A 24196-nucleotide genomic window follows, 5' to 3' on the forward strand; every position below is an offset into this window, starting at 1 on the left:
GTGCTGAAAGGCGACTTCATCATTTTTATTATTGAATGAGTTCATCAGTGGAAGAGAAAACACACAACTTTCTAATGCTACAAATTAACCTTTCTTTATAATGCAATTATAGACTCAATATGCACTAAACATAGACCTTACTTTTAAATGTCTAGTTGATATCTAGTAATTGCAAATTTCATTTAATTCTTAGATTCCATCTACATTTGGCCTGACATGCAACTCTTCTATTTATTATTAGTATTTGTCTGGAATTAACCTTTAGAACTAAGTGGAATAACCCTTTACTTGTTAATGCACTTCTAGAACATTTTTGATTTGATATCATTAAATAATCATTGTTGATTCTTAAATCTTAAATCGTTAAACATTGTACTGAACGTAAGAAACTGCAGTCTGTTCTCCATGTCGTTAGGTGGCGCTGTAGTCGCCTAAACCGGCAGTCTCGGGCTACATCCGTGTCGTTAGGTGGCGCTGTTGAAAATTGTAAAAAGTGAATGCGATCATGGTGTGCGTGTGCTCTTATTTTGAAGTTCCCTCTTCTAAGCTCGCAGAGTTTCCGCTGACGTCACTGTCTTGGGTGGTTGAGTTTACAAGCGGACGAGTGAAGTGACTGTACCGCCGCAGCGGGTTTACACGACGGACGCGGGTCCCACAGAGTCCCACAGAGTACGTGTCTTTGCTCACAGACTAACTAGAGTCCCACAGAACCGCTCCTCATTACCGCCGTCAACCCGGACCATCAGCGGGGACAGACAGCCATGGCTCGGCCGAGGAAGAAAGTCACCGCTGAGTGTTTAGCATGAGCCTCTGCGGGCGTGGACGCCTGGAGGACAACGACAACTACAAGTACAACTACAAGGACTACTTCCACAAGTACAACATTTACTACAACTTCTACAGCAGAACTACCGCGAACATTACGAGGAGGAAGGTCCCCGGCAGAGGATGCAGCAGAACGGGAAGAAGATGGGAGGGAGAGTGGAGGTCTGCGGTCTGCTGCTACTACTACTGCTGCTGCTCAGCGGAGAGAGTCTCTGCGGGGGTAAGAGGGACCAGGGAGGGACGGGTGGGGTCTGGTGCTGGTACTGTTGTACTACAGTGTACTCTATACTAACATATAAACACTGTTGTACTACAGTGTACTCTATACTAATATATAAACACTGTTGTACTGCAGTGTACTCTATACTAATATATAAACACTGTTGTACTACAGTGTACTCTATACTAACATATAAACACTGTTGTACTACAGTGTACTCTATACTAATATATAAACACTGTTGTACTACAGTGTACTCTATACTAACATATAAACACTGTTGTACTACAGTGTACTCTATACTAACATAAACACTGTTATACTACAGTGTACTCTGTACTAACATATAAACACTGTTGTACTACAGTGTACTCTATACTAATATATAAACACTTTTGTACTGCAATGTACTCTATACTAATATATAAACACTGTTGTACTGCAGTGTATTCTATACTAATATATAAACACTGTTGTACTACAGTGTACTCTATACTAATATATAAACACTTTTGTACTGCAGTGTACTCTATACTAATATATAAACACTGTTGTACTGCAGTGTATTCTATACTAATATATAAACACTTGTACTACAGTGTACTCTATACTAATATATAAACACTGTTGTACTGCAGTGTACTCTATACTAATATACATCACTGTTGTACTATACTAATACATAAGCACTGTAGTAGTACCGTGTATTATACCAGACTACAATGCATAAAACTGCTCTATACAGCACAATACTTTACTACATAATACATTAAGTACTGTACTATGGTATGTTACATGAAACACTACTACATTATTCTGTACTAGATATACTACACAAAGCACTGTATTGTACTACAGAAATGTTGTACTTAAAACTGGGCTAGGCAACATTTATTTGTAGTTATTGGTCAATAATTAAAGTAGTAAGTAAGTCCAAGTGAACTTGGAGAGAGGTAGACTTCTGCTCGTCCTCTGACATCTGTTTTCAGCCTTGGGGAGATCTAACCCACAATGGGAGACTTTGACCAATCACACGACAGCTCTACTAAGCAGCTGCATCCCCTGGAAAGACGTCTTTTGGACGTGATAGATATGAAGCTTGTGCATCCGTCTGTGCTCAGTTACTGGAATCCTGTCACCTGAAGGTTTAACGTCTGCAGTCCTGCTTAAGTGAACGTCTGTTGCACAATCCTGCAGCACATTATGGTCTGGCGTTAAGAGCTTTAACCCCCAGCATGAATCAAAGTTTACAGACTTAACCTTAAAAAACACTGCTGACTCACACTGATCAGGTTGTTGATTGATCAGAAACCACATTCTTATTTAATATAAGGCAGCACTTGTGGTTTATTTGTATATTAAATTACATTAAGATAATAAAACAACATATACTGTCTGATAGTTCTGTAATTAAACAATAAGGTTTTTTGTTATAACTTCACTTATATTTTATTTATGAAAGTTAAAGGGAATGGTTTAAATGTTTTGAAGTGTGAGGTACAGAGATACTGAGGTACTGACGTTCTGAGATACTTAGGTACTGAGGTATTGAGATAATGACATACTGAGATACTGGGATACTGAGGTACTGGCATACTGAGATACTGAGGTAGTGAGATAATGACATACTGAGATACTGGGATACTGAGATACTGGGATAGTGATGTACTGAGATACTAAGGTACTGACGTTCTGAGATACTTAGGTACTGAGGTAGTGAGATAATGACATACTGAGATACTGAGGTACTGGCATACTGATGTACTGAGGTACTGAGGTACTGACGTTCTGAGATACTTAGGTACTGAGGTAGTGAGATATTGACATACTGAGGTACTGGCATACTGATGTACTGAGGTACTGATGTTCTGAGATAATTAGGTACTGAGGTAGTGAGATAATGACATACTGAGACACTGAGGTACTGGCATACTGAGATACTGATGTACTGAGATACTGTGGTACTGGCGTACTGAGGTACTGGCGTACTGAGGTACTGATGTACTGAGATAATGTGGTACTGGCATACTGAGACACTGATGTACTGAGATACTGAGGTACTGGCGTACTGAGGTATTGACACCGGCCCTAACGGTCAAGCACTGAGATACTGTGTATGGGCCGGCCTCACCCTTTAAGAAAGTTTTCCCCCATAGAAATAACACTGTGAACACAAATGAATATTAAATAGTATAGCAATGTTTGATGAAGGCACCATAGCAGCTGTGCTAATCATGATTATTTAAAACATTTGAACATGCTGATGGTGTTTCAAAGGCGAGTAAGTGAGGAAGAGCCAGACAACACGGTCACAAAAATAAACTTTAAATGAAAGTTTAATGGCTAAAATGCAGATTTTCTCTATGGAATTTGGTGAAAGAGCTGTTAACAAAGTTCAGGTTCCAGTCAGAAAGGTGGTCTCATGTAGGGACATTCTTAAAGGGGACATATTACGCAAAATCAACTTTTTAACCATTTTAATACTTATATTTGGGACTCTGGAGGCCCTACCAGTCACCAAAGTGTGGAAAAAGAATACTCCGTCATGTTTTCGTGGTTCCCCTTAGTGTAAGTATAGGCGATAAAACACTCGATGTTGAATTCCCTGCGCTTATGACGTCATAATGCGCATTTCACCGCGAATGTTACCGCCCCACCAGTAAGTTTACTTCGAGAGCTCCACCTTAGCTCCACCTTGTCCCTGCGAGAGTGCAGGCGAGGGAGGAAGAGCGGTATTATGTCAACGCGGAGGGACAAGTGTGCTGTTGGTGGCTGCACAGTGGAGCACAGTGTTTTACACAAACTTCCACAGAGGATTTTATATATGAAGCTAATGTGCCGGATAAAGTCAGCAAACGTGTGTTCGTGTGTTCGCACTAGACTGCGGCCAGCGGTCGCCGTATTTAGTCAGGGGACGTATTTCACCGACGTACAAACACACACACGTTGTTAAGAAAAGGTCACATAGATCTCATAACTGACCATTCTGACACGTCCTAATTAAAAATATTTGTTCAGTACGTCCTCCATGACCGGAGCACAGACTCAGTCTGATACAATCACATATACAGCGGCCGCTCGCCACTGGCGATCAGCGGTGCTGCACTCTCTGTGCAGAGGTGCTGCACTCTCTGTGAAAATCAGCTGATCGCCACCGCTGATCGCCAGCGGCGAGCCGCCTAAACGGCCGCTGTATGCGACTGATCGCCAGCTCCGGTGCAGACCGGTGACTATGCTCCGGAGACCTCGCCACCGCGGCACCGCTGATCGCCACCGCGGCACCGCTGATCGCCACCGCGGCACCGCTGATCGCCAGCGGCGAGCCGCCTAAACGGCCGCTGTATGCGGCCGTTTAGGCAGCTCGCCGCTCGCCGCTGGCGATCAGCGGTGCCGCGGTGGCGATCAGCGGTGCCGCGGTGACGAGGTCTCCGGAGCATAGTCACCGGTCTGATACAGTAACATACAGCGCCAGCTTATGCAGCTCGCCGCGCGCCGCTGGCGATCAGTGGTGCTGTTCCTAAGTGTTTTTAACTGATTAACAGTTCGGCACTGTTCGGCTCGATCCTTATGTAGGACGTCTCTTCCTGTGACGGCACTCTGGCTGTTTTCTGCGCACGCTGCCATGTTGATATTGTCGGAGAACTAGTGGAGGGAGGGGGAGACGAATAGAGCTGTAAAGCGCTGTAACGAGGACAAATCAGAAACCCCCTGGAAGAAGTGGGTGTGTGTTTGCCTGTGTCTCATTTGCATGTAAAGGGACCATGCACGAAAACCGAGCGTTCTGAAAGGGGCGGGCTTAGCAGGGTTATTGAACTGCTATGATGCTTCATCCTTATGGTATTTTGACCAAGGCATGTCACTGACATGTTCATTAGGACACCAGGGAACTATTTTAATGGGGGAAATAGGGTATAATATGTCCACTTTAAGATATTGTAGAAGTCAGCTGGCCTAGATCTTATTATTAGTGGAGCAACAAGAAGAACAAGCCTCTGTGTTCTCTGTACAGGTGAATAACTGTGGTTGTCTTCATCCTCAACTATCACATGACTTTATTTTTAACATGACAGATTTATTTAAAGCCAGAGTGCATAACTTATGTAGACTTTCTTGTGTGTGGATGTGATGAAACTTTTTACTGCAGGACTGTTGTATTAGAGGTTAGTAGTTCAGATGGGGGTGCGATGAAAGCAACACAGTCATGATGTGGATCCATTGCGACACACTTTTTATTTTTGTTTGCATTCGAGTCGTACCAAAATAAAACATATCTCAAATGTTTGGAAGTCTTTTGATACACAGGCCAAAGAAGATTCTGACAGAAACTCTGAACCTTGCATTACTCAGACAAAGCTCCTTAAGAGGAACAATAGGATGCACACGTTCACATATTTAACACAAAGGTTCACTTTTTCTGTCATCTCAGCAGCTTCCATCTCCCACTTGTTTTTCTGTGTCTTTGGACTCTTCGTGTGTGTGTGTGTGTGTGTGTGTGTGTGTGTGTGTGTGTGTGTGTGTGTGTGTGTGTGTGAGTAAAACACTTAAATATGGTGGAGTCTGAATGAGTATGTGAACACACACACACACACTGTTTCCCTGAAACGATGACTCACTGAGTTTTTTTGGATTTAGCTGTGACTTTTTACTTTTCTCTCTCAGAAAATTAGATTTTAATATTATGGCAAAGTAAATGTGATTTTTATGAATCACAGGAGTGCATGGCCTTTGTTCAGTTGCTTGAGATGAGTGTGTGAGTCTGTCTCTGCAGGCAGGAAGAAGAGAAAGCTCAGCACAGAGGATGTGATTCAGTGGGTGGAGATCATGTGGTGACGGTCTGTCAGCAGCATCTGCAGCAGTTTGTACTCGACCACTCACTGGTTTTATCAACCGTGGAATTAGAAACAACATTATTTGTTGTTGTGTGTGTGTGTGTGTGTGAAAGAGGGAGAGAGTGTGTGTGTGTGTGTGTGTTTTAAAGCTTAATGAAGCAATAAAAAAAACATCATTATTGCAATGTTTTCTTAGTTATTATATCATTATACGGTCTATGTATTGAATTAAGATAAAAGACACATCATGTCTTTGAATTCCTTACCTCAGGTGTTTATCAATGTTGAACAAGTGGTTGTTTTAAAAGTTAGTTTGAAAAGTTTAAGACAGCGTGAGCGGCAGATTAATTTCAAAGTCATGATGTTTCACTGCCGCTAAAATCATTTTACTACTGGTGACTCCCGGCAGCCTGTGAGGACGGACACGGCATTGCACACACAGAGAGAAAGTACAATACAAGCCGTTGCCATGGTTACACATCACCACCACCCACACACGTCGTGAACAGATGGAGGCAAAGTGTGTGTTTTGTGTGTTTCTGGATGGATGTACAGTACACGCTCTCCCTGTGTGTACTGTGTATTAATCAGATGTCGCCATGAGTGTGTTCACTGACCAGTTGTTTCTGCCCGCAGACTCTCAGCAGACAGAACACCTCACCGCCTATCAGCTGACCATCCCTCGGCCAATGGGAGGCAGGCTGAGGCGGGACGTGGATGGCAGACTACCCAGTCAGGTAATTATTTTGCTGTGTGTCCCTGTGGGTGCTTCATTATCTGGCTGCTCTGTCACCTCTGACCTCAGGAAGCAAACTCAGCACTGGAGCAGCCCCCCCCCCCCTGTCACATGACCCCGCCTCTGTCCTTTGGTGTGTGTCAGCACAGCAGCTGATTTTAGTTTGTCTCCACTTTATCTCATAACCATTTCCATCCATCCATTATCTACTGCTTTGAGGATAGATTCACAGAAACAGAGAAACTTAAGGTGGAACTGAAGCAGCGGGAGATGTTGAGAGGAGCTCATGTAAAAGGATGACCTTAAAAACACACTGTGTGTCGATCGTGTTCCAGCCTGTTGAATGGAATGAAGATGACCTCACGCACACAATGTTGAAATGTGAGCATTCGTGCAGTGACTGAGTATGATATTAGAGAGTGGGTGTGTCTTTGTTTGTCTTCCAGGCAAACTTTGTAAAAGTGAAGATACGATGAGATAAGATTGTCCCGCGGTGGGGAAATTTACCTTACAGCAGCAAAGACAGTTAAGATAATCAATAATAAACATGGATTACCAAAAAAAAAGAACATTATATAAAGATATTAACACAAAGACTGTGCAAAAAAGTTCAAATAGAATTTTCTATTGAAACTATAGTTGTGTTTCCAGAAGAGCGGGCAGTGTGGCTGCTCTAATCTGTTTACATGTGCAGCTAAATGAAAAACGGGATTAGATTAGCATAGATTACATGCAGTGCACACATTCATTGTGGACCTGGTCTTAACTCACTTTCTGTGTCCATATAAAAAGTGCACAGATAGAAAAATAATTGTTTTGAAGCATTTTTAATCACTATATTCAGCTTGTGAACGTGTGTTTAACTGCCTCGCCTGTTATTTCTCTGACATCCTCAGAGACGACGATATATAAAGATGTTCAGGTTCACACTGCAGCAGATCTGCAGCTACTTAGCGTAGCTTAGCATAAAGGCTTGAAACAGAAGGAAATCGGTTTCAAGCCTTTAAAAACTCCAGCTTCCTGTGAGACCTGGTCTCTCTAAAATCTGATTGGCTGAGAGTTTTTCTGTAAATAAACACACACACACTGACCTTGGACTTTCTGTGTTTGATATTAAAACATAAATGAATGCATAGGTGACTTGTTTACACTCTGGTAAACCAACTATCCAATGCAAAGGATTGCTTTTATTAGAATGACGACTAAGTGAAAGTCAATGATAAAAGAGCTTTGTGTTCACAGCTGGTTGTGAAAGCTGATTAGAGGAAGTGAGTGTTCGTGACATTGTTTCTGAAGAATTTACATCACATCTCCACAGTTTTGAAATCGAAACCGAGCCAGCAGCGTTTTAAAATGTTCCATTTATTTATTTTTCTAGTGTAGTAGAAACAAAGTTTCTTTTGTATTTTCAGGACAGGTCACCAGTCCATCACAGGGACACATAGAGACAAACAAACGTCCACTCTCACACTCACACCTACAGTCAATTTAGACATCTAATCTACATGTCTTTAGACTGTGGGAGAAACCCCAGGTGACAGTTCCACCGAGTCGTTGCTCCGACAAAACAAATCCCCGCTCCTTCAGTGTCTGTGAATGATCGTGTGTCAGGAAATCCTCACAGGTTCTTTCTGCTTCTGCAGGTGTCTTACGTCATCACTGTGGATGGAAATGATCATGTTGTTCATCTGGAGAGAAACGAGTGAGTCCACTTCTGCAACATGTTGTCACGTAATGGTTTACGGCTGCAAAAAATCTGCTCCTCGAAACTCAAACATGTTAGATATTTTAAATTCATGGGTTTCTTTCAGAAGGAGGATGTTCTAAGCTCTCTTGTATCTGCAGTGTTGTATTAACACCGTTAACGACGACATGAATCAGAATTCCTCTGATACACAATAAAAAGATAGAAAACATAGGAAACAAACATTTCAACATGCATTAAACTGTTTACAGTGACATCTATGACGAGGGCTTTTTGTGTTTAAATGAATGCTGTGGGTTTTTACAGACTGCTGCTCCCTTCAGACTTCACTGTGTTCACCTACAACCAGAGCGGAGCAGTGATCACAACCACACCCCCTGTACAGGTAAACACACACACACTCCTCCCTCACATGCACGGGGAACATAGTGGGGAACCTTGAAGAGACAGTTGAGGTTAAGTGGTGTTGTGACCGGGGTCAGGGGCAGGTAAAGCCCCTTTTACACCTGTGGTCCCACCTCGCCTCGACTTGCCTCAGCACGGTTTAGGTTTGGTTTTCCACTACAAAATAGTACCTCCTCAAAGTGGGCGGAGTCATCACTGCGCAGCTGCATGCAACTGTGGTGACTTGGTTTTACACACACACACACAAACGAGTGACTTGTAAAGCAGTTGTTTTCTGAATCATTAGAATCAATTAATTCAAACTATTCGTTCAGTTTTTCCTCCATGACCGGAGCACAGACTCCACGATCAGCAGCCTCCTCTGTTAAATACTGAGATTTTAGACATTTCACTGGTAATTGTTGGAGATTAAACCACATGTTTAAGATTCTTAAGTCTTTTTAACTGATCTACAGTTTGGAATAGTTCACTCTGACTAATCAGTGGCCGGCAGTCTGGCGATGTCACGCATAGTATCGCCTCAGCTCGCTTAGAACCTCACCAGAGCAGGTACCAAAGAAAGTACCTAGTACCAGGTAACAGGTAGTGGAAACACAACTTAACCGTGCAGAGGCGAGGCGGTGGAAACACGCTCTGACCAGGGACGACAGAAAAGACCCAATTTCTCCACTTATCAAAGGACACACGTCAGTAGAACTTTACGCTATCTTAAGAATTCTGTTCACTGCCTTATCTCACTGTTAGACGGCCTTAAAGCCTTTGTAATGCTGACGAAACATATTTCAGATAGTGTAGAATTAATCTGGGGTTTAAACGACGAGTTTGTCCTGGTGTCCCTGGTGCCAGTTCCTCAGAAATAAATCAGCACATAATCTTGTTTGGCTGCTTCTCACTAACACTGCGGTCAATTCAAACCACATCTGTCTGCTGATGTCTGCCCCCTGCTGGTGTCACAGCAGGCTGCAGTCATGGAAGTCACGTTGCACCCTCGTTGTGTTCTGCAGAATCACTGTCACTACAGGGGCTTCGTTCAGGACATGGACGGTTCATCTGTCGCTATGAGCGTCTGCAACGGCCTCAGGTAACACACACACACACACACACTGTAAACTTATGTGTGGATTATGGGTGCTGTGAGAATTTAGTGATGTTTTAATCACTCCCTTTTCCTGTTTCTCTGTCTTTAGAGGAGTGCTACATCTCACCGATGACAGTTTTGGTATTGAGCCATTAGACTCCGCCCCTGAACAACACCTGGTGTACCGTCTGCAGGATGTGACATCACAGCCCCGGGGTTGTGGGACACCACACGACGGACACATCCACAGCAACGCCACTGAGCATGAACCTGAGAGTATCCACCACAGGCAGCACAGCAGAGTAGGTTCACACACACACACACACACACACACAGGTGTGATATTATAAGTTGTGGGTCTTTGAAATCATAAAGGAACATTTTTCCAGGTGAAGCGAGCTGTTCTTCATCAGACTCACTACGTGGAGTTACTACTGGTGGTCGACTATGACAGGGTGAGACACACACACACACTTATACCTCCTAATCAACATGAATGTGAGACCACAAGTTGCAAACTCTGCTCTGTTGACTTAATTCTGCTGAGTGGGTCAAAAAAAACACAGTTCTACATTGTGGTTTGTTTTTTGGATGAAGCAATAAAAATAAGGAAGTGAGTGTCAGAGTAATCTCGCCGTAAACTCTTTAAACCTGCAGCTGATTTTATTGATTATTCATCACAATCTAAAATCTATTAGTGACACATGTCTCGATCTCATTAGCACATAATAAGTGGACTGTTTCTCACCAAACTAAACACTAATTATAAGTAATCACACAATCGTGTTGTGGGCACTGTGAAGAGGAGGAGGGGGAGGAGGGGATGAAACTGTGTGTCCCTTCATGACCGCTCATTATCTCCTGGTCAAATTTAAACTGATGGTTGTTGAGCCACAGTTTTACATCCCCTGTCCCTGTGTGTTCACATCAAGGCATCACAGTGACACAAAACGTCACCTGAATCCAGCACAAGAATGGGTGAAAGGGTAAATGTGAAAGGGTGAAAAACGGAATCAATAAAAACTGAGTTTGTCTTCTGTTGGTTTTTGTTGTCAGTTTAATTTCATGAACAAAAATGAAACGGCAGTGAGGGAGGAGATGATTCATCTGGCCAACTTCCTCGACAGTGTGAGTACACACACACACACACACACACACACACACACACACACACACACACAACAACAAAGCTGCAGTGAAGTCAAAGCCGTGTGTGTGTGTGTGTTCATGCAGATCTACATACAGCTGAACATTCGCGTGGTCCTGGTCGGTCTGGAGATCTGGACTCAGCAGAACAAGATCAACACCGAAGGGGGAGCAGGGGAAGTGCTGAGTCGATTCATCCAGTGGAGAGAGAAGGAGCTGGTTCCTCGCCGCCGCCATGACTCGGCACAACTCATCCTGTCAGTGTACACACACACAAACACACACACACAGGCTTTTGTAAAATTAGAGTAAGCACTCAGAGAGCACAAACCAGTGTCAGTCCACTCTCATGCTTCATTCCCTTTGATTTGTAATAGAATCAGAGTTTATGATGCTTTAGAGGAAATCAGCGGGCTCATTTTGTTTCTATGTCTTCCATGCTTCACATCCAGATCTATGCTCACTTGTTGCTTTATTTTTATTTATTTACTCTTGTGCACTCTTGTGTCAAATGTTCTCTAAGCGTCATTTAATGAAGGATCACTTTAATGTAGGAGTGGTCACACTGTAATTGTTCCATACACGGTCTGAAGACGATGTGTGTGTGTGTGTGTGTGTGTGTGTGTGCAGGAGGAGGGGCTTTGGAGAAACGGCTGGGATGGCTTTTATCTCCACCGTCTGCTCCAGAAGTCACGGGGGAGGGATCAACGCGGTACGCTGCTCACCTGTCCCTTCAGTGACTGTTACTTTGGAAACATGGTAACTTCATGTCTCGCTCTCTCGCTCTCTCTCTCTCACACAGTTCACTGATAATAGGCTTCCCTCGTTCGCGTCCATCGTGGCTCATGAGCTCGGTCACAACCTCGGGATGAACCATGACGACGGACGCTCCTGCAACTGCCCTGTTAAGGCCTGCATCATGAGCTCTGTAGCCGCGTATGTCACACACACACACACACACACACACACACACACACAAACACTGTAACATTGCCCAGTCACCAACAAAACACTGTCATTTAAAGTTATTCTTCCTCTTCTGCTTCCTCTTCCTCCTCTCTGCAGAGGCTCCACAAACTTCAGCAGCTGTAGCGCTGATGATTTTGAGAAGATGATCTTGTTGTCGGGGGGAACGTGCCTCTTGAATGTGCCCCAGTCTGATGATGCCTATAGCGCCCCCTTCTGTGGGAACAGACTGGTGGACATGGGAGAGGAGTGTGACTGTGGATCCCAGCAGGTTTGTGTCTTCTTTCATCTGTCTTTATGGGATTGTGTGAAACTGTCGCAACAACAACACAAAACTGTCTCCACTAAATATGAAAACAGCCTTTACAACCTCTCCCTGTGTGTGTGTGTGTGTGTGTCTCTCTCTGTGTGTGTGTGTGTGTGCAGGAGTGTGAGAAAGACCCCTGCTGTGAGTATCAGACGTGCAGACTGAAGTCTGGAGCTCAGTGTGCTTATGGAGAATGTTGCTACAAGTGTCAGGTAAACATCTGTCGTCACACCCGTCTGTTTACAGTTGTCTGTGTGTATAGTGACACCCAGTGGCTGGAGGCATTATGGTTTTGTCTATGCATCCAATTCATGTGCAGGTGAAACGTGGCCAAAATATTAACTTAACACTCAAAGACAAACGGATTAAAATCCCTTTAAGTCAACAGTGGCTGTTAAACTTAATAAACACGTGATGATTAGAGATGCACTGAAACATTGTGGCCAAAAATGGCCAAAAAAGGCATTTTTCAAGACTTTAATCACCGAAACAACATGACTGAAACAGGACGTTGTGATGACGCATGCAAAAACCTCTGCCAGCACGCGCCTGTCTATTCCCGCTTAGAGTCTCGTCCAAGATCACTTTGGAACGCGGCAAGAACGCGGTGGAACAGCACCTATTAAATGCTGGAAAGTCTCTTTGCACAAAAGCGAAACCTGGCTGCATACAGCGCGGATTCTGAACTCCCCGCGACGTTCACTTCACACCAGAGAACGTGTCTTTTGTTCTCTTCTCACCCCCTCTGAGCAGTTACCTAAAGAGACGTCATTCCCTTAATTGCAGCACTAAAGCGTCTTCTACACAAAGAGACACGGAGTGAATATGGAGATACGTTGGATACGGAGACGCTCACAGCGCAGGAAAAGGAGGAGGCACCCTCGTTCAATGAGATCCTCCTAAATATTTCCATAGATTCTTAATTGATTTATTCTTTGATGATGAAACAAACATTACTGTTGTTGCTAAAGTGATGCCATTGTTGTGTGTCGGACAAAAATAAAGACACAATGTCAGCAACGCACTGTTCTGTTGGGATGAATCTAATCTAAGGACATGGCAATACTGTGGTATTTCTATAATATAATGAATATAAATGTGTGTGTGTGTGTGTGTAGTACCTCCCTGGTGGAACAGTGTGTCGTTCCAGCACAAATGAGTGTGATCTTCCTGAGTACTGTAACGGCTCCTCGTCCTTGTGTCAGAGCGACGCCTTCGCCCAGGTGACACTCTATCTTTTTCGCCTGCTTTATTAATAATAATAATAATAATAATAATAATAATAATAATAATAATAATAGTAGTAGTATTAATGTACAAATGTTTGGTCTCTGTGGACTAAATGTGTGTGTGTGTTTCAGAACGGGCAGCCCTGCAGGGAGCGGCAGGCCTATTGTTACAATGGGAAGTGTCAGCACCATGACGAGCAGTGTCAGGCCATATTTGGACCTAGTATGTCGCTCTGCCTCACACACTGTGACGTTAATGTTTCTAACACATAAGCGATGAAACAGTTTATCAGTGTATCGATCCACAAACTGAAGGTTCAAACATGTCAAACATCGCTCTGTTTCATTGGTTAGAGCTGCAGAAATATTGTGCTTGTACAATGTTGTCATATTAGCTCTAAGGGAGAATCTTCTATCTCTAACATCCTTTCATTCATTTCTCCTCCTCCTGCCACACCTCTTTCACCTTTACCCCCTCCTCCTCCTCCTCTTCTCCTCCTCTCCCCTCCTCAGAGGCAAAGGCTGCTCCAGAAACCTGTTTCAAAGACGTCAACAGTAAAGGTGATCGTTTTGGAAACTGCGGGTACCAAAACTATGGTTACAAGAAGTGTGAGAGCAGGTATACACACACACACACACGCGCACATCGAGAAGCCTCTACAGCCACGTGATGCTCACTTCCGTCTCCATAGAAACGCCCTGTGTGGGAAGCTACAGTGTTCCAACGTCCAGGCGCAGACAGTTTTCGGCATAGAACCGTCAATCATCAGCACGCCGATCGCTGGCACCAAGTGTTACGGAGTGGACTTCATGCTGGGATCAGACGTCCCCGACCCAGGCATGGTGAACGAAGGAACCAAGTGTGGAGACAACAAGGTGAGGAGAGAGGAGTGGAGGGAAGGAAAGCAGAAGGAAACAAGGAGATGAGACAATGAGGGGGTGAGGGGAGTATATGAATCTAGGAAGAGATTCACGGATGAGAACAAGAGGAGACCAGAAGAGATGACAAAAGGGGAGGAGATGAAGAGGAGATGTGAGGTGGGGAAAATGAGGAGAAAACAAGATTGATATAGGATGAAAAGAGATATTTGGAAACGAGGAGATTAGGAGAGTCAGAGGGAGGGAGAAAAAAGAGGTGGCAATAAGAGAGAAGAAGAGGAGGGGAGAGGAAAGGAAACGAAGAGGTAAAGAGACTTAGGGGAAGGAACAGGAGACGAGGAGAGAGGTCAAGGAGGCGAGTAGAGGTGGAGGAGGTGTTGATGCTGTTCTTCTGTGGGTCTCAGGTGTGTGTGAACTTTGAGTGTCGCAGCGCTGACGTCCTGAACTACGACTGCGACGTGGACACAAAGTGTCACGGACACGGGGTGAGACGCGTCCGTCTGTCTGTCTGTCTCTCTGTGTGTTGACCCGTGTGTGTGTCCAAGCCCGTCACACACTCACCTGTCTCTCTGTTGCCACCAGGTGTGTAACAGTAACCGGAACTGTCACTGCGACGACAGCTGGGCTCCGCCCTTCTGTGAGGTCAAAGGATACGGAGGCAGCGTGGACAGTGGACCCACGTGGAATGGTACACACCTGAGATGACACCAGGGGCCTAATCACAGCCTGAATCCATCTTATGTTTGTTTAAATTCCCTGGGATCCAGGACTGAGATCCAGGACTGAGATCCAGTACTGAGATCCAGGACTGAGATCCAGTACTGAGATCCAGTACTGAGATCCAGTACTGAGATCCAGGACTGAGATCCAGGACTGAGATCCAGGATTGTCAACAGTTACTTCAAGTTTAAGTCCTCAGAGAATATTAATGCCCAGCTTTGTACGGTTATCTCGGTACTTGGTCTCGGGCAGCTCAGTGGTAGAGAAGGTTGTCTTGCAGCTAAAAAAAAAAAGGGTTGGGGGTTCAATCCCCAGCTCCTCCAGTCTACATGCAGATGTGTTCCTCTGTATGAAAGACATGTGACAGACAGAGAGCTGCACATATGCACTGTATGAATATGAGAAGCGTGTTTGCAGCAGCGTGGGTTCAGCGGAGCTGTAACATCACAACCTGTGTCCTCAGATAAAGACACTTCACTCAGAGACGGTCTGCTCGTCTTCTTCTTCTTCATCCTTCCTCTGCTCGCTCTGGGAGTCTTTGTGTTTCTGAGACGGAACGAGCTGATGCGACGACTTGGGCTGAGCCGTCGCAAGAGATCACAAGGATACCAGTGAGTATCAACACACACACACACACACACACACACAGTGTGGTTGAGTGTTGTATGGGATGACCCACTCAGTCACTGCTTTGTGTAAAACTACTACAAGCCACGCCCATGGGACATTTCCATGTTTTTATGTAACTGTGATGTTTTTAAGTTCCTCTTGTTAATCTTTTGTCACCTTCTGTCCTCAGAGGTGATGGCGCAGCTTCAGCCAATCCCAGCAGGGGGCCCCCTCCCAGAGCACAACCCCCACCTGTCACTCGCAGTAACGCAGGCAACATTGTCAAAGACGGGGTAAGAGGCAACAATGCTAGTGCACGACTTTGTGTCACGCTTCAGCAACAGATCACATGAAGGTGATGATGATGATGATGATGATGATGATTTGCTGCACGATTTACGTCATCATCACAAGAAGCTGCTCAGTTAACTAACCTGAAGCTGTAGATTTCCCTGTTAACTCACTCTAACGTTAGTCAGTTAGAAGTGTCTGTCTGTCAGGATCATGGTGCCTGTCTGTCAGGATCATGGTGCCTGTCTGACAGTTGATGTTATAACTGTGAGTCCTAACATTAACATCCTTTACTCTCTCTCCATGTGAAGCATCACGCTCAGCTACTGCCACCGCAGGAGGTAAATTTGAACTAATACTACTGCAATACTCCTCATACTACTGCAATACTCCTCATACTGTCCCACCGCTCTGTCACTACTGTCGACGTTTGTTGATTTTAACATTAACATCAAAAACAATGACATCAGGACACAGTTTGACGACACACTGAGACACAACTCAGACGTCATAGCGCTTCAAAGACACATTAAATGACTACAAACCGACATAGAACGGCTTCAAAGAGACAGATTGACAACAAACTCCAGACAATGCAAAATGACCACAAGACTTTGAGAGAGGGTACAATATGATGAAGTGTTACCTTTGTTGACCAGAGTCTCATCCTGGCTTTGACCTCATCTTAAAATGATTGGTGTTTGTGTGATCAGGTGGTGGCGAGCAGCAGGTTCACGCCCTCCCACGCTCTGAGGCCGCCTCCTCCTCCTCTGTAAGAACAGTAACACACAAGCCTGCTTTCTTCTATCATGTTACAATGTTACATTCAAGTCTGTGTAAAGTGTTAGTTTGGGTGAGTCACATGGTCTGGTTACATGTTAGCTTAGCATTTGAATATTGTGTGATTTGTATGACAGTAGAAGTGAAGACTTTGTTTTTCTTCTTCAGAAAACCAAAACCTTCTGCTGCAGGACAACCTCTGATGCCTCAAAGAGCGGCCCCCGCTCCGCCCGTTTAACCACCTGGATGCTTCGTCTCTTTTTTTTTCCACGCTCACAACTGGTCACAGCCAATCAATGTTTCTGCAGCGTGCTAGCTCTGAAGTCTGCCACGGACCGGACTATAAACTGAACCATCAGGAAACAGACCAGACCAGACCAGGCCAGACCAGGCCAGACCAACCAATCACAGAAATATAATTCAGCTAAACACATGATATCATGCTAACCCATGCTAAGTAAAAACACAGAGGGCTAAGTGCTTCACTCTGATTGGTCGGTTTGAAGACAGATTCTTGTCACTGGAGTTTTTGTGGTCGTTTTCCTTCTTCCTGCTCTGCACTGTCATAGGAATGTAACGCACCCCCGGTGCTGCTGCGCAGGAGCGCTTGGTCGACACCACCTGCTGCTCCCTCTCTCCACAATGGTACAAATACAATATGCATCAGAATCCAGAGCCCGGTCTCCTGTGGACCTGGATCTGTGTGGTTACAGTCTCAGACACTTGGACACTGTTGACTCAGATCTCTGGGATGTTTCTCTGTGTGTGTCTCTCACTGGTTACATCTGACATGATGTAGTTTCCTGTACAGTGAGGTACAGACACGCAGTAAAGACTTGACAGAGAACTTGTCTCACTCACACAAGGAAAACCAGTGAAGACAGACTAACTCGCACCACGTGCCAAAGTCCTGAGGGAAAACAACCTACAACAGGACGTTAAATAACATAGGACAGAAAGTTTCATCCATAAACTCGCTGAGATGAGACCGTAGCTTTAATCTCCAGAACGTCCCAGACTGACGACATCCGACAGTGTTGAAGTGTCTTCAAGGTGGAATTGATCTGTGTCCAGACTTCCTGTCCCTGTATCAGCTGAAGGACATGTCCTCTGAGAAGAACCGGTCCTCACAGAAGGACAGGTCGTTGGAGCCTGAGCTCTGGAGTCATTCTTGAAAAGGTCCTGGTGTCCTGCACTGACCGCTTTCACTCTAACAGGGATCTTCACAGCACCAATAATCTGACTGATGCACCAATAATCTGACTGATGCTCAGTTACTCTGTGCTTTAATCTGCTGTTTTATCTGCTTTAGTGTGTTTTTAAGTTGCCGTGATTTTGCACAGACCAGGATTAAAACAATCATAGAACTCAGTTTGTGAACTGGAAACAATCCCATGTGCAGATTCAAATCAAGTTGTTTTAATCTTAATTTTACCCTCTGTGCTTCTAAGGGTTTTAATACTGGGGTTGAAAAAACATTTTTTTTATATATATATATAATTTAATCTCTTTTACACATATATTAGTTCACCTCATCATTTTTACAGCACTTCATTTATCTGATGTGACATTAAAAGCGTTCACACTTAAAGTATTCAACCCAATCTGTGTTGTTGTCATTTTGTTAGTGGTTTGAAAGTTGCCAGAAAATCTGGGATTAACGGAGTCACTTTTTTTTTTTTTTTTATTTCCCCTCACATGAATCACGTGACCACCCCTCAGATTTTGTTTCTGCACATGTTGGATTTGTAAAAAAGAAATAAAAAAAGAAAAGTAACATTGAGTCATTTACTGAAATGATGTATTTAGGTACAGTTTTGAGGAACTTTACCCTTTTTCAGATATTTCAGAGGAAACGATTCTACATTAATCTCTTTACATTTATCTGACAGCATATTAATATAAAGGATGAAACAATCTCTACCCATAATTCATTCGTTGTTATAATCTATAATCTAGTCAAATTATATGAGCAATCATAAATGCAAAGTGAGTATTTTTACTTCTGGTACTTTAATGTTTATTCTGACCCGAGTAATTATACACTTTTACATAAGACTGAATATTTCTACACTGTGGTTAATTATTATTATTATTATTATTATTATTATTATTATTGTTAATGATTCTACCTGAGAGGATGTTCAGGTGTGTGTGTGTGTGTGTATGAGTTGAAGGAAATGCAGTTGTATTTATGGTGAAACTGTGTATTAAAGTACTAACCTTGTGAGGACCGTTTTCACGTCACCGCAACAAACACAACGCTGTCACTGCTTTGATAATAAATGATTTCTTTGTAAGTTTGTTGCAGTTCATGTGTTTTTATTTAAAGACTCATTCAGCGTCTGTTTGCTGTGAATATGGACCAGGGACCAGGTCTGTGTCCAGGACTCTTCAGCGTCTGTTTGCTGTGAATATGGACCAGGGACCAGGTCTGTGTCCAGGACTCTTCAGCGTCTGTTTGCTGTAAATATGGACCAGGGACCAGGTCTGTGTCCAGGACTCATTCAGGACTGTCTTCAGTAAAGCACATTATTAATAAATTAATTAAAAAAAAAAAAGAAGAGTGTTAGTGGTTTAATTTTATGTTTGACCAGAGATAAAAAAGGTGAATGAAGTTTATTATAATTTGCCAAATGAAGAGTTTTTGAAGGATTTCTAAAATATTTATTATGTTTTTTCCTATTTCTTGTTTTTATGACAGGTGTCATACATTTGTTAAGCACTGTATGTTTTACATTCATATTTGAGTACATTTTTAAACAGCACACACATCATAGCATGTAAATCTAACCCTGTTGTGTGTAAAACCTCCAGCAGGTGGCGTCGAGAGCTCAATAACTGCTCAGCAAACGTGAAGTCCTGGATCCACTCTGTTTGGTGAGGAGATGATTCATTTGTTATCACTGATTAGAAACACTGATCAACTGAAGGACACATTGATAATTTTATCAGTTTCACATGTTAATAATCCTTTATCTTATCCTTTTATTATCATTTATCTGTTCAGAACAGCACGATCACAGCAGCAGGTTATTCAATCGTGTCACCTTTCATTTATTGTGTCAGCGTTTTACTTTTGCTGACAGTGAAAGTTGAGGTGTTTTTGTAAGTGTGCTGTGACTGTGGTCTACTGGTGTGACTGTGGTCTACTGGTGTGACCTTGGTCTACTGGTGTGACTGTGGTCTACTGGTGTGACCTTGGTCTACTGGTGTGACTGTGGTCTACTGGTGTGTCTGTGGTCTACTGGTGTGACTGTGGTCTACTGGTGTAACTGTGGTCTACTGGTGTGTCTGTGGTCTACTGGTGTGACTGTGGTCTACTGGTGTAACTGTGGTCTAATGGTGTGATTGTGGTCTACTGGTGTGACTGTGGTCTGACTGTGGTTTCATGTTTGTGAGAGCAGAGGCTCATTGAGGAGTGAAGATAATCCTAAACTCTAAATAATCCACAGTTGTGATCACCTGTGGACAAAGTGTCAAAGTCACAGTTGAGTCATAAACCAGTGAGTATATAAACGACGAGTGAGTGAAGACGAGACGCACAGAGGGAGCAACTGTGAACGGTGAGTGCTGCTTCATCATCATCATCTTCGTCTCTAATAACGATTTTAGCTGTTAATGTAGTTAAAGTTGAAGGTGATTTGCTGGTTCTGTCGTAGAAACATTGTGACAGATTGTTTTATTTCTGCAGATGAAGTCGTCTGTGCTGTCAGTGCCGTCTGTGCTGCTGCTGCTGCTGCTGCTGCTGCTGACTCTGACCTCTGCTCGTCTGCACGACATAGTGAAGAGGAGCTCACAGCACAGGAGAGGTGAACACACACGTCACATGACGCACACGTCACATGACGCACACGTCTCACACACACACACACATACACACATCAGGGGCCTGTCAGGGGCCTGTCATGGGCCTATCAGGGGCCTGTCATGGGCTAGTCATGGGCCTATCAGGGGCCTGTCAGGGGCCTGTCATGGGCTAGTCATGGGCCTATCAGGGGCCTGTCATGGGCCTGTCATGGGCCTGTCATGGGCCTGTCAGGGGCCTGTCATGGGCCTGTCATGGGCCTGTCAGGGGCCCGCTCAGTGCTGAATCATTGAACTGTATCTTGTAATAATAATAATAATGAATGTTATTTGTAATGCACTTTATATTGAACAAACAATCTCAAAGTGCTACATACATAAAAATAAAAAAATAAAATAAAAATAAAAATAATTGGAGAGAGAACGTCTCCAATTAAACTTAAAAAGCTTGTACACTTTCCCTGGTACAAACATTGAAATAAACAATAGTGAAATAACAACGTGAACTCTCTTCTCTGCAGTTTCATTACTGAAGCCACAGCTGGAGGATCTGGAGCCTGAACCCACCGGTAACGCCGCGGTGTCGTCTCCTCTGACCCCTGCTGACCTGCAGCAGCAACCCGACAAGCCGTCCTCCTTCATGTTCGCTGATAATGTGAACCTGGAGTGGCTGTCCTGGAACGGCTCGGTGCCCAACGGTGCCGTCTCCATCTACAACGGCTACACCGAGCGCACAGACCATGTCTGCAAGTACAAGTGTGAAGCCGGCTTCTACAACCCCAGCCTGGGCCCTTACTGTCGCTACCCCTATGGAGATCGTGAGTACTACGCTCCTGAGTTTGAGATCCTGGCCAACAAGGACAACTTTGAGTTCCTGGAGTGGAAGGAAGGTTCGTACGGCTCAGTGGCGCAGCATTCTGTCCGCACCTGCTCAGGGGTCGATATCTACGTTGGGAAGAACAAGTACGGCCTTGGAAAGGTTGTCACCAAGTATGAGGCCTTCTTCCTGCCTTGGGAAGGTGACGAGTATTGGTACAAGAAGTACCAGGTGTTGACCATAAACCGAGACGCCTACACGCAGCACATCAGTGATGTCAAGTACGACATCGATGAAGTGGCCATCTTCCAGTATCCTCCTGAGACCATGCAAATCTCCGGGGTCACCAACAACGAGTGCCAGACGGTGGCAAAGACGGTCACCATCTCAAAGGTCACAGAGGTGGAGACCACGTGGAGCATCGGCCGAGGCACCATGATCGGCATCACGGGCAGCATCACGGCCAAAATCCCCCTCATCGGCGTCTCTGGAGGCATCGAGCTGGGCGGCGAGAAGACGCTGCAGTTTGACAGAGGAACCACCAGGCTGGAGTCACTCAGCCACTCTGTGTCTGTGGAGCTCAGCGTCCAGCCCAACCACTCCTGCAGAGTCCGCATGGAGGGACGCAAGATCAAAGCCGACATCCCGTACACGGCGCGCCTCAGCCGCACCTACCGCAACGGAGAGACTCAGTGGACGTCCATCTCTGGGACGTACGACGGAGTCCAGATAGGAGAAGTGCGGGCCGTGGTGGACCGCTGCCAACCTGTGGCCGACGCCAAGCCATGTCCCTGATGGACAGACGCCAAGCCATGTCCCTGATGGACACACAGAGACGAAGACGAGCTGATATTTGTTCATGTCAATAAAAATAAGATCATGTGAATAAATTCTATTCTACAGTTAATCCCTTAATCTGACACACACACACACACACACATTTATGATTTACGATGGAACTTTTTTTTTACAACATTTTATTTTGAAAAGTTTTATAAACGCTGGACACCGAGTGTATCGTTTGGTCAAGTGAAAAAAGTTGTATATATATACATTTTATATACACATGTATGTATGTATATATAAATCAAATAATAATAATGTACTTTATTATTTTATTTTAATTTTTTTATCAAACGGTAAAATTAAAAAAAAAAGTATAAAAATAATAATAACATTTTAGAGTTAAAAATATCATTTAGATGAAAGAGCTTCCTCATACTGGTGTATTAACTGTTACAGAAACATGAAAAATATGCTATTTAAGGCATAAGCACTGTATACTTTTACATGCATATAAATGCTATGTTTTATCTCATTAATAACACAGTTACTTAGTTACTTATACTTATTTAAAGTTACGTACAGTTACTTATAAATACTTAAAGTTACTCACAGTTACTTAGCTACTTATATATACTTAGTTATTTATAGTTATTTAAAGTTACTTACAGTTACTTATAATGACAGTTACTTTTAAATACTTACAGTTACAATTACTTATAATTAATCACAGTTATTTATGATTAGTTACTTCCAGTTACTTATCATTACTTAGAATTACTTACAATTACTTATAATTACTAACAGTTACTAAGTTACTAACAGTTACTAAGTTACTCAAAGTTACTTATAGTTACTAACAGTTGGTGCACGTGAACAGTGTTTAAATGAATGACAGTGTACAGTACTTTCCTCTTCCTCCTCTCATTGTCACCTGACTTCACTCTTTCATCAAACGATCAAAGCAAAGATAGAAATATGCAGTGAATACAAACACAGTCATCAGTGTTGTGGGATAATTCAAGTAAAAGAGGCGACTGGAAGATGGTTTTTGGTTACCATGGCGATAACACAGCATCAGGCGGCATGCGTTAAAGTATAGTTAAGACAATAGTAGACATGAGTTTTGTGTCTTTTGGCACCAATGACTCAATGAATCCTGTGAAGACATGAACTTTGTTTGCGTTGTTTAACATGGTCACTAAGCAACCGTGTTTCCAGCCCAGTCGTGTATTAACCCACACGCACAGATAATGGTGAGTTATGCTTATACGTCCACTACAACATGACTTATAAACAACAAGCTCAGACCGAGCTGAAGATGAGGCCGGTGCAGATTTGTCCGTGACCTTTGACCTCGGCCTTGTTCAGACTGAGCTGAAGATAAGCGATAAAACCTGGTGCATGACATCACGACTTCTCCTCCGGTCAGAGACGTTACTCAACATGAGCTGATGCTAATCACCGTTATCTGACCCTCGTCGTCCACGGAGACGGAGACGCAGCACTTTGGACGTCGTGCAGATACGAGACGCTGGATCCAGGCGAACATACTTACTGAGCACTTTTAATCGTCTCATCGGAGCACAATCGCCACAGGACGAGGGGGCGGAGTCACTAAATAACCCTGTTATCGTTACAGTGCGTGCTGTTGTTGGACAGGCGGACGTGTCCTCGTCAAGGACAAAGGAAGAACTCGTGTCAAAATACGGTCAATGAATGAGGAAACTGAGAAAAGACGCATGTGTACTGGAAAAGTCACATTTGGTTCTAGATCATTCCACCCAAATCAGTGTAGCAGCGCCCCCTGTCTGTGTCTCGTGTGATGGGACACAACAAGAAAAGAGAGTAAATAGAGTCCAGAGGAGGTGGACACGTCCACTTGTCTCTCAGATCACAGAAGTCACTTTACACTGAGAATGATTTCACAATAATATCAAACAGAATCCTGCTCCTGGGCCTTTAATCGCTGACTCTACAGTTTAACTTTGTGATTCTCTGCTATCACTGCACTCTTTTATTGTACCTGTTGGTTGGAGTGTGTGTGTGTGTGTGTGTGTGAGG

At 43.8% G+C, this 24196-nt stretch overlaps 2 protein-coding genes across 3 annotated transcripts; both read left to right on the plus strand.

Annotated features, from left to right (window-relative positions):
* Positions 1–569: 569 nt before the first annotated feature.
* Positions 570–19025, plus strand: LOC131463822 (disintegrin and metalloproteinase domain-containing protein 9-like). Of its 2 annotated transcripts, XM_058635873.1 has the most exons (24): positions 570–1045; positions 6511–6611; positions 8254–8312; positions 8622–8700; positions 9725–9801; positions 9908–10100; positions 10188–10253; positions 10855–10926; positions 11032–11201; positions 11575–11656; positions 11747–11880; positions 12010–12181; positions 12337–12429; positions 13336–13440; positions 13579–13669; positions 13960–14065; positions 14139–14322; positions 14730–14810; positions 14908–15013; positions 15509–15656; positions 15845–15947; positions 16257–16286; positions 16659–16717; positions 16894–19025. In XM_058635873.1, exons 1-24 carry the CDS (start codon positions 949–951, stop codon positions 16961–16963), a joined length of 2478 nt encoding a protein of 825 aa, XP_058491856.1. In that variant the 5' UTR covers positions 570–948; the 3' UTR covers positions 16964–19025. The 2 variants fall into 2 exon arrangements, with proteins under 2 accessions (XP_058491856.1, XP_058491857.1); XM_058635874.1 differs by lacking the exon at positions 16257–16286.
* Positions 19026–19542: 517 nt separating this feature from the next.
* LOC131463823 (natterin-3-like) lies at positions 19543–22256 on the plus strand. Its single transcript, XM_058635875.1, has 4 exons — positions 19543–19605; positions 20181–20291; positions 20420–20537; positions 21054–22256. Exons 3-4 carry the CDS (start codon positions 20420–20422, stop codon positions 22142–22144), a joined length of 1209 nt encoding a protein of 402 aa, XP_058491858.1. The 5' UTR covers positions 19543–19605; positions 20181–20291; the 3' UTR covers positions 22145–22256.
* Positions 22257–24196: the final 1940 nt, after the last annotated feature.

Source organism: Solea solea, chromosome 8 (genome assembly GCF_958295425.1).
Source record: "Solea solea chromosome 8, fSolSol10.1, whole genome shotgun sequence".
Classification (NCBI taxonomy): Eukaryota; Metazoa; Chordata; class Actinopteri; order Pleuronectiformes; family Soleidae; genus Solea; species Solea solea.